The sequence below is a fragment of the Carya illinoinensis genome, chromosome 13 (assembly GCF_018687715.1).
Source record: "Carya illinoinensis cultivar Pawnee chromosome 13, C.illinoinensisPawnee_v1, whole genome shotgun sequence".
In the NCBI taxonomy this organism is placed as follows: Eukaryota; Viridiplantae; Streptophyta; class Magnoliopsida; order Fagales; family Juglandaceae; genus Carya; species Carya illinoinensis.
The window spans coordinates 875,606-885,388 of record NC_056764.1 but is presented as its reverse complement, the minus strand read 5'-3'; the positions used below and the strand labels follow the sequence as shown (position 1 = coordinate 885,388).

The window sequence follows — 9,783 nt, the reverse complement described above, 5'->3', positions numbered from 1 at the left end:
TTAATTTCACATCTAACTCTATGTTATTTTCTGGTTCTTTTTTGTTGCTAACAAAGAAGAAGCTATTTTTGCTGATTCGATGAAACTACAGTAACAGACCTATACTCATAAATTCAAATATAGTAACCAGCCAACCCCATCTAACTTTGGAATAGTTATGCTATATGCAGCCAAAAGGCACTAAGATCCGGAAAAACAAATCTGAAAATCAAAGGCCAATGGCCCTCTAAATTTGACACTGTTTATACTAAATGTGGCAAAAGTTCAAAACACCAATAAATGAGGCAAATAAGAAAATGGGTCCACAAAGACTCTAAAAGTGGCAAGAGAAACCATATGGAGATCTCCTAAAACAGCAATATACATATCAACACCCAATCACCCTCTCTCTAAATCTGGCACTGGATTTACTATATGTAGTAGCAGTATTAAATACATAACATGTATATGTATATATATAAAAAGAAATGTTAGTTATCATCCCCATGTTATATATTAATATGGATTTTTTTATTTTTATTATTCTATTTAAATATATATATTTACATGTCATTATCATTATATGCGTGTTAAAATAGACGGACAAAAATAATAAACATGTAAGGTGTAGGGGAAGATTTTTCTACATAAAAATCGGGGCAACAATAACATTGAGCAAACCAAACAAAAAATAGTGGGACCCACATGGATATTGTATTTCATAAAACAAATAAGTTATTAAATACGGCCCAGATGAGACCCAATAGCAGCAGAATACCACTCCAAATGTGGCAAAGAGTGTCATGCGTAAACTCTAAATAGAATGCAGAGCCATGCAAGCTTGCCGTTTCCAGGCTCTCGCCATTTGGGGGTAAAAACGCTCTCTCTCTCTCTCTCTCTCTCTCTCTCTCTCTCTCTCTCTCTCTCTCTCTCTCTCTCACGTCTCTTTATCTTCTTCTTCTCTTAAATTAACAACCTTCCCTACCTTTCCCAAGTTTACGAGGTAACACCAAAAGCCAAAGAGAACTCCTTCTCAGAGAGATAAAACAGAGTTTCGTGTGTTGACAAGAATCAGTTTTGTTCTCTGGCTTTGTAAGGGTTTTGATCAGTTGGGTGTGAGGCTCTCAAGAATGGGTAGAGGAAAGATTGAGATCAAGAGGATCGAGAATGCAAATAGCAGGCAAGTCACATTCTCAAAAAGACGTGCTGGCCTGCTCAAAAAGGCTCAGGAACTCGCTGTTCTCTGTGATGCCGAGGTTGCCGTTATTATCTTCTCCAACACTGGAAAGCTCTTTGATTTCTCTAGTTCTGGGTTTGTATCCATCTTGTTCTTGAATTTTGTTTCTTCTATTTTTTAAATGTTTGCATGTTTTTCTCGGTTATATCTGTTTCTAAGTGCTCTGTTTTGGATTTTGTTTTTTGAAATGTTTTGATGCATATTCAATTTGATTTTTTTGAACGTTACTAGAATTATTAAGTGGGGTTGTGCCTTATCTTTTAATAAGTTTTTGGACATTTTTGCATGAGCTTTGTTTTGGTTTTTCTTTTGCAATTTAAATTTTACGGTGGCTGCTCTGTTCTCATTTTATTTTGCTGAATTTTATCAGATGTAGAAACCTTTAATTTTGGACTCCCTTGCATGTTTTTGTTGAAGTGATACTTTCCTCATTTCTCATTTTCCCCTTTTTATTTATCTTATTTATATTCCTGTATTCTTCTTTCTTGTCAGTGTTTGTGATTATATTCATTGATCAATATATCTGATTATGTTTTCTACTTTTGGGAAAGAATACGATCTTCTTGGGATGTTCTAAACGAGATTCACATTTCAGCCTTTCATCGATTTAAGATGTTGAATCGTTCTATTACTCATCAAGACACGGAAAAAAAAATAGAGGTTTTATTTTGAATTTTATACTTATAAAATAATGCTAACTTTTAGCTGTCAAAAGAAAATTTGGAATCTGGCAGGAAACAAGTTCTTGTCTAGTTTTCTAATAGTTTAAGGAGAAATGTAATAACGCTCGAGTAAATTTTCTACCTTACTAGACTTTAAAGAATGCAGGTACGCTTGCATGCTAGCACGTGTAACTTGTTGAAAGAAACACACTTTTTACTGAAAGAAGAAGGAAATGAAGCAATGCCAGAAAATGTAATGTGAAATGGGATTTATCTCTGCTGTCAGTTTAAGCGAGAAGGTAAATGAGGAAGATAAAGAGACTGGCAATGTGTCGTAATGGATAGGAAATAATAAATTCATGAAGAACTTTGCTTTAGACTGGAAGAGAAAAAATCGCTGGTATGAGAAATATAACTATCATTTTAAGAAAATGAAAAGGTCTGAGTAAATGTTCAAAAGGATTTAAATAAATCCTTTTATCCGTTTTGTTTTTTGCTAACTGGTACATATCTTCAATGAACTAGTCACATGGAGTATGAAGAAGTTCCGTTTTTTAATAATCAACTCTAATAACTATTTATCTTCATTTGGAATTCTTGCAGTATGAAGGGAACACTTTCAAGGTACAACGAGTGTCTAGATTCTCCCGAGGCTGCATTAGTAGAATACAAAGCAGAGGTACTCTGTCATATGGGATCAGACCCATTTTTTTCTTTTTTAAGTTGTTCCCATGTGGAATTCACTGGAGATAGGCAAGTTTTTTAAATTGTTCTTACTTGTAGCTCTTGTGGTGATAACTCATTTCCCCCCTCCCCCAAAGTGAGGCTCTTATTTATTGTAGAATACACCAAAGAGATCAAGATTTGCAACATCTATTTTATATGTCCAGATCATTTCTTTTCTGAGAAACTATGAAGTGTGGTTTTGACAGGAACAAGCAGAAAATGTCTCATTAGTTGCTTTCCAGAGGATATCTTTTATTTTTATTTTTTGATACATTTGGGGGAGGGGGGGTTTCGAAATCCAGACCTCCATTTTGGAGGCTGGGGTTATACCAATCAGGCCATAGGCCTTTGGCTTTCCAGAGGATATCTTATGTATGACGTATAGATAGATTTTTTCTTGCTGAAATTTTATACCAGTCAGTTTTATAATCAATAAATTGGATAAAATGCATTTCCCTCATTCATCTGACATTTTCCGGAAGTATTTTCCCATCTTTCTGAAAGTTATACATTCTGTTTTCGGTTAGGTGGAAGGGAAAAGTAGGTGGGGACAGGGCTGTTGCTACAAACTGTGGGGAGCTCTTTTTGCCCCAATATTCATTTAAAGTTTTGGAAGTGATGTGATTAGGTTATAATCTGTATAAATGGTGACTCAGTTGTACAAATTCAATTCCCTTAATAATGTTTACAACCTGAAAGTTTCTGCTCATCGTTTTATTTATTACAAGATGCCTAACATAGCATTGGCTGACCAATTCGCTTTAAACATTTGTTGCATTCTTCTCCTTGTGTATCAGTTGTGTTTACAGCATACTGGGGATTGATGCATTGGACTTTCTTTTTTCTTCAGAAGCAAGATTCAAAGGAGGTAGATGTTCTCAAAGATGAAATCTCAAAGCTACACGTGAAACACTTGTATGTGATCAGTAATCTCTTAAATTAGTTGGGCTTTTAATTATTAAATTTTAGAAATAATGCAAGTTCTGTTATGTATGATGTATCTGTTATTCCAATTATGCAGACGGCTGTTGGGTAAGGACCTGACTGGCTTGGGCTTAAAAGAACTGCAGCAGCTTGAACAGCAATTAAGTGAAGGGTTATTGTCTGTGAAGGAGAGGAAGGTTCTGTAGATTATGTTTTCCTATGACTCTTTCTCATAAATTTTATTTTCATCATTTTCTCCAAATATCATATTTTGTGGTTATAACTATTTTTTGAATATTGTAGACACAAAGGTTCCTAACAATTGTTCTCCCACTTCAGGAACAATTACTGATGGAGCAGCTGGAGCAATCAAGGATGCAGGTAGATTTGAGCCCTTGCATAGTTTGCAAGCATTCAATTAATTTGAAAAAATCCAAAATCTTGAGCAACTGAGATTACATTTATGCTTATTCTCAAGGAAAAATTTTAAAAAAGAAACCAACTATTTTTTTCAGTAATTCTTTTTTCAACTCTGTTTCAGGAGCAGCAGACCATGCTGGAGAATGAAACTTTGCGCAGACAGGTAATAAAAATAATCTTCTTGATACATATTATATTTCTGGTGTTCATTCACTTGTCTGCCATGATGATTTTTGTCTGCAATTTACTGTAGGTTGAGGAGCTTCGAGGTTTCTTTCCACCAGCTGACCACCCTGTCCCATCTTATCGTGATTATTATCCTGTAAAAATGCAAAATACCCTCGCAGATCATGGTGTTGGGAGTCCTGAAGTGCACTACAATTACCAAATGCAGAAAGAAGATTCAGACATTACCTTGCACTTGGGGTATTGTTCTTTTCTTCAAATTTATCCTGAACTAAATTTCAATATGCTGTTGCCTCTCCAGACCTCTTGAGAAAACAGATTGTTTACAAAGTCCATTCAGAGATCGAACTTAGAACATTATCTTCTGTTTTTAATGATTGGTACTAAAACCAAGGCTTGAAAATCAAGTTCGAGTTCCTTGGTTCATGGCCTGGCTCCAGTTTCATTTCCTCACGCATCGAACTTGACCACTCGAATTAGGTGGATTTTTTGGAAAATTTCACAAAGCCTGATTTGGCTACATGACTCCTTTTTGCCGTGTGGCTCTATCTTGTTAAGAGAACATGCTAGCCTAGGTTGCAGAATATGCTGTTTTCAAAGGATTGACTAATTGTTTTGCCTTTGTTGTCTACGTAACGCAACCACCTTGCCTGTAATTATGTAGACATGTAAAAGGTTGGGTTCTAAGGCAGTGATTGTTTTCTGGTTAAAGATTTGATTTAAAATATGTTTTTTCTACTGACTATTCACCATTCAAAGTCTACTACTTTAGAGTCTCTTACTTACACTTGATGCTTCCCAGGTTGCCAATTGATGTTTATAGCAAGATGAAGGAACCAGAGACAGGGATCCTTTCCAATGATTCAGGGAGTCAAATGGCCATCTTCTGATCTCGTTATTCCTGGGCACCTGGTCATCTCCTTTCGATTACAACATAACAGATGGAGCTGACTTCATAGAGTTGTCTAGTTTTAGCAGTTTTTGCTATTACACCTTTCCATGCCATGTAAAAGGGAAAAAAAGGAGAGACTACTAGGATTCCTAGGTGGATGATACAAGATGGTCCCTTGTAGAAGGTTTGGCTGATGGGGATGCAAAATTGGTAGCTGTTTTTACCAGTTTTTATCGCAATTCTAATACACATTGCAAAATATAGTAGCATTCTGTTTTAGTTTGTCAGAAGGGGCCTGATTTTTTTCATCTCTTGCAAAGTTTATGCATTTTCTGTGCAATTTTTATTTTTCTTCGGAAGCAAGTTTTCTGTGCAATAGTTATTCCGAGTTGAGAGTTATTACTGAACTTCTTAAAATTTCGTCCTCTGTTTTAGAAGACATAAGATGTCTGAAGCATCATTCTCCGAATGTATAGTTAAAAAAAGAAATTCGTTTTCCTGCTTAAAGAAAAATATAGCAGCAGTTGATCAGTGTCGATCAACTCCGGTGCTTATATCCTTCATTTGTCTGAGCGTTACCCGGATTTGTTTGTAATTACCAAGTGTTTGTTGCTTAGAAAGAGAAACAAAAATATATATAATTGAGCGAATATTACTGAATCAACACGCGTTCAAACTTTACAAACGAAATATTACAGAAGCTGCTAATGCTTCCGGTCTCGAAGGCAATCGACCATTTTATTTCTTCCATCTAATACCTCAGAGAAGAGACGATCCACCTCCTTCTGCAATTGCTCCAATAGTTTCTCTGATATCTCCAACTTTCCTTGCAATTCTTCAGCTGCTTCGCTGTGTTTCCCAGTGGCCAAGGCAGCAAGAAGGCAAGCCACTGCATCGTTCAATTCCTTTATCTCCTTTAAGACTGCCCCTTTCTCCATAATAATCTCGTATAGACTTGAATCCAATTCAACAAATGATGAAAAAACCAACCCATCAACCGATTTTCTCATCTCCAAGTATGGATTACCATCACTGCATAAACCAGACAGCACAATCCCACATACCCAGAATCCTATGCTCTTCATGGCTATTAAAGCTTCATGAATAACCCATTCCTTGCCAGAGTAAATCTTTTCTTTTCCATCTTCCTTAGTTTCACCTTTCCCGAAATCCTTGTCGAGACTTCTTGGCTGAATTGGTTTCAGATGCTCTATTGCCGAAGATGGTGAATTCTCCACAAGGCTCAAAGCATGAGCTAGCGGAAGCCGAGCTTGGCCAAGATATGCAAGAGAGGAAGCAATGGAATTGAAAAGCTCCAGCAAACTCAAGCTGCAGCTTAGATATTCATCCACAGCAGCAACTTCCCAGTTACCAACGGGGTAATCAATATCCACAATTAGCTTTGCAAAAGCTTTGTTGATGGCGGGTAGAAGGCCTAGACATTGGAGAACCCAAGGCAAGGACAGGATCTCTGATCCGGATCTCGAATCTACCCACAACTGGTTTATGTAATTCGAAACATCGGATTGAAAAGCCTGTAGAGAAGCCGATAAGGCTTCAGATTGGTGGTGGAGGTGATTCTCCAGTTTGGAGTAGAGCTTGCTAAATTCTTCTACGAAGATGACCATTGACAGACAGACGGACAGACACAGCGCAAAATGGGCTTTGAAAGATTGGTTTGTTCATTGTTGCCCTGATGGGTTCGAGAGACTTGATATAGAAGTTGGCTTTATGAAAGTTCAGGAGTTGCACGTGTTGTTGCTTTCACGCAACTCAAGCCGGTAAAGAGTTGCTAAACAGTAGCTTGTGTGAGCGATACTCGCAGTTGGAAATAATAAAACGATGGACTTCGGCGGCTGGTCAAACTTGCTTGGTGCTTATCTCATCTCCTCCTGTGCATTTGATTTTCAGTTACAATTAACCATGCTTTGAGACAACACGTTCCCGTTTGGGCCGTGTTGGATTCCAGACAGGAAATGGAAGTACTCTGTCTGGTCATTCCTAAAATATAAGATAAATCATGATAAATCATATTTAGTGGAAGACACTCTTTATACTATTGAATGACATGATTTAATATACAAGATTTGATATACAAATATGTATGAAGAACACGCTTTCTATATTGAAAAAATTGTTTCTAAAGGGTGCGTTTAAATATTGAGTTGAGTTGAACTGAATTCTTTATAAATAATAGTAAGTTGAATTGGTGGGGTCAGTTATGTGGAGTTCATCTAATATGAGTTTAAATGTGTTTGGATATTAAGATAAGTTTAGATATATTTATAAGAATTTGAAAAAAGTTGAGGGTCCCACGTGTAAAGAGTTGTTGAGTTGAAAAAAATTATGAGTTTCACGTGTAAAAATGTTTTAAATTTAGATGAGTTTAATAATTTAAGAGGTGTTTATATGTTAGACTCGGCTTAAAATTAAATTGAACTAATCTCAGTTGAGTCTAACAACCAAAATTTAAACTTTAGCTCAAAGAGTTGGCACGTCACTTTATTTGCAACTTGGTACTTATTCGGATAAAAACACTAGAGTTCTGTAACATTAGAACCCACAGATTTGTAATCTTGATATAGCTTGGGATCGAAATATGAATGACTAGGAAAAATTACTTGCTAATTAAGATATGTTCTTTATTTATGTTTTCTGGATGACTCCATAACTTAGTAGCCTCTTGGGGTCCTTGTCTCGTATTGATGATTGTTATGTCAGTTTTTGATCGATCCAATGCGTGTTTTTGATTGCTATGTCAACCGAGTCGCCTCCCTATGGAGTCTTAGACCACAAGTCTTGTTTTTAATTGCTTGAAAATTGAAAGGTTTATTAAAAGAAACTCCTATGAGTCGGCTAAAATGGTAAAGACTTTGATTTTAATAGTATGCTCCTTTCACGAATTTTCTTGGTTGTAAATAATTTCTAAAGATTAAGAATTAAGATAAATTTTTCTTAAATTATCTAATGTGTACCTATACACCTTTGTGATTAGTCGGTGTTTTATTCTCGGACATCTGGTGCCAATTAAAAAACATCCATTTGAAAAATATTAAAATGAACACTTTTATTTTATTGTATTGATGTTATCCATGTTCGAACATGGGTATCTGTAATTACCTTCCCTTAGTAAAAATGGAGGCTCGAGAGTTTACATTTTCAATATATTTGTAAAATATAAATAAAATATTCAGAAAAATCTCTAAATGATATATTTCCATAACGCTGCAATTATATGGGCCGGGCTAAAAGTTGCATCAAGATGAAAATGAGGCCACCAGTTATCATTATATGATTGGACCAAGACTATCCAAATCTACAAAACTTATTGAATCCTCTGTAAAGAATATGGGTTTCCACATGATCCATATACTCTACAAACTACTTGTGGGCCTTTAATCCAACACTTGAAGGACCCATTGCCAACCCAATCATAATTCAATTTCTTATTGGACACTCACTTTTTCTTTTCTACGATTCACAATAAGAACGAGAAACATCTCGGCAGATAGGCACAAAACCTCCAGTGGATTTTCATTTTATTTTATATTAAATTATTTTAATATACAGATAAACATAAGAAAAAGACAAATAAGTTTGGTTTGGTCCAAATTCTTATTTTAAAGTTATTAAAATATACATCTTTTACTAAAACACAAAGGCAGGCATGGCATGCATCCCATTGTTTCCTCTGAAATTATGGTCAACCCCATACTTGGTAGTTTTTACTTTGTGTCATAGTCGACCTCAAATGCTCCAACTTGTTTTTGTTCCTTTGCTCACTTCCAATACAGCATGCGAAAGCAAAACTGAACATGCCATGGTCTGTTGAGAGGAATTTTGGTGTCTTCCCAATCCCAAAAAGCCAGTTCTGTTGTAATCAATCAGAGAGAGTTGCAGTGGAAGTATCTCCAGAAGTAATCCCTACCCACCAGTAAGAAGTATTCTAATAAAACACCCAATACAATATTATTCCATTTCCCCCACACATCTCAATCATTGCATCAGATCGAGTACTTCAAGACCCAAACTTCTATTAGATAATTTACTTAATCTTGATTGATCTTTTCATCCCATCCCAATAAAGTTTTATCACTTCGACTTTTTCTCCATTAATACAATTCATTTTAGGCAAGGCTTGCACTCTGTTTGCACAAAAACAGCAAGTCCTTTCGAGTCTTTTGTGGATATCAGTACTTTGCATGTGCTCCTTAATTCTCTGCATTAACACACCCAAAACTCCCTGCAAATAACCAATGAGAAAGTAAATTGCAAAAACAATGGCTATTGTATGGCCTGAAATAACACCCTTTTGCCTTTTATCTCACATTAAAATATGCAATTAGCTAGCGGATAAGAATCAACAGAAAAACCCACTAAGAGCAGAACAAAGGGGCATTTTCTTACTGTTTACAGAACAGAATCATTAGTATGCACGCTGGGGTAACAGCTAAGAACTATTACGTATATATGATTTAATTTAAAACTGATTTTTATATTTACTAGCTGTTCATCAATAAAAACAAGAAAGGAAGTTTATTTTAGAATTAAATTTTATAATATTTATTAGCTGATCAATAGAAACAAGAAAGGACGTAATTTGTTTATCATATGGAATTGTTTTATAGCTCACCAAACCTTCTAACAAAGACGAATAATTTGCTGTTTCCGACCCGGTTCATTCCCAATCCTGATTTCACGGACAATCTCCTTATCAGAATGAGCGTGCCATCAATGCTGGATTCTGGATATAATTG

At 35.7% G+C, this 9,783-nt stretch overlaps 2 protein-coding genes across 3 annotated transcripts; one reads left to right on the top strand and one right to left on the bottom strand.

Annotated features, from left to right (window-relative positions):
- The first annotated feature begins 904 nt into the window (after positions 1-904).
- Positions 905-5,334, top strand: LOC122291716 (agamous-like MADS-box protein AGL15). Of its 2 annotated transcripts, none has more exons than XM_043099625.1 (8): positions 905-1,291; positions 2,482-2,557; positions 3,455-3,519; positions 3,626-3,725; positions 3,868-3,909; positions 4,070-4,111; positions 4,202-4,374; positions 4,937-5,334. In XM_043099625.1, the coding sequence occupies exons 1-8, from the start codon at positions 1,110-1,112 to the stop codon at positions 5,022-5,024; spliced, it is 768 nt and encodes a 255-aa protein (XP_042955559.1). In that variant the 5' UTR covers positions 905-1,109; the 3' UTR covers positions 5,025-5,334. The 2 variants fall into 2 exon arrangements, with proteins under 2 accessions (XP_042955559.1, XP_042955560.1); XM_043099626.1 differs by lacking the exon at positions 905-1,291 and adding an exon at positions 1,354-2,177 and having other exon boundaries at positions 3,402-3,519.
- A 396-nt stretch (positions 5,335-5,730) lies between these two features.
- LOC122292120 (protein BPS1, chloroplastic-like) lies at positions 5,731-6,654 on the bottom strand. The gene has a single exon (XM_043100345.1). The coding sequence runs from the start codon at positions 6,652-6,654 to the stop codon at positions 5,731-5,733; it is 924 nt and encodes a 307-aa protein (XP_042956279.1).
- Between the last annotated feature and the right edge of the window lie 3,129 nt (positions 6,655-9,783).

What these genes read in the sequence shown, in the direction of transcription:
- LOC122291716 (XM_043099625.1), top strand. Translation starts at nt 1,110, where the DNA reads ATGGGTAGAGGAAAGATTGAGATCAAGAGGATCGAGAATGCAAATAGC. An exon ending in TAGTAGAATACAAAGCAGAG is followed by an intron (nt 2,558 to 3,454) that starts GTACTCTGTCAT and finishes TTTTTTCTTCAG; the next exon opens with AAGCAAGATTCAAAGGAGGT. An exon ending in AAGCTACACGTGAAACACTT is followed by an intron (nt 3,520 to 3,625) that starts GTATGTGATCAG and finishes CCAATTATGCAG; the next exon opens with ACGGCTGTTGGGTAAGGACC.
- LOC122292120 (XM_043100345.1), bottom strand. Translation starts at nt 6,654, where the DNA reads ATGGTCATCTTCGTAGAAGAATTTAGCAAGCTCTACTCCAAACTGGAG.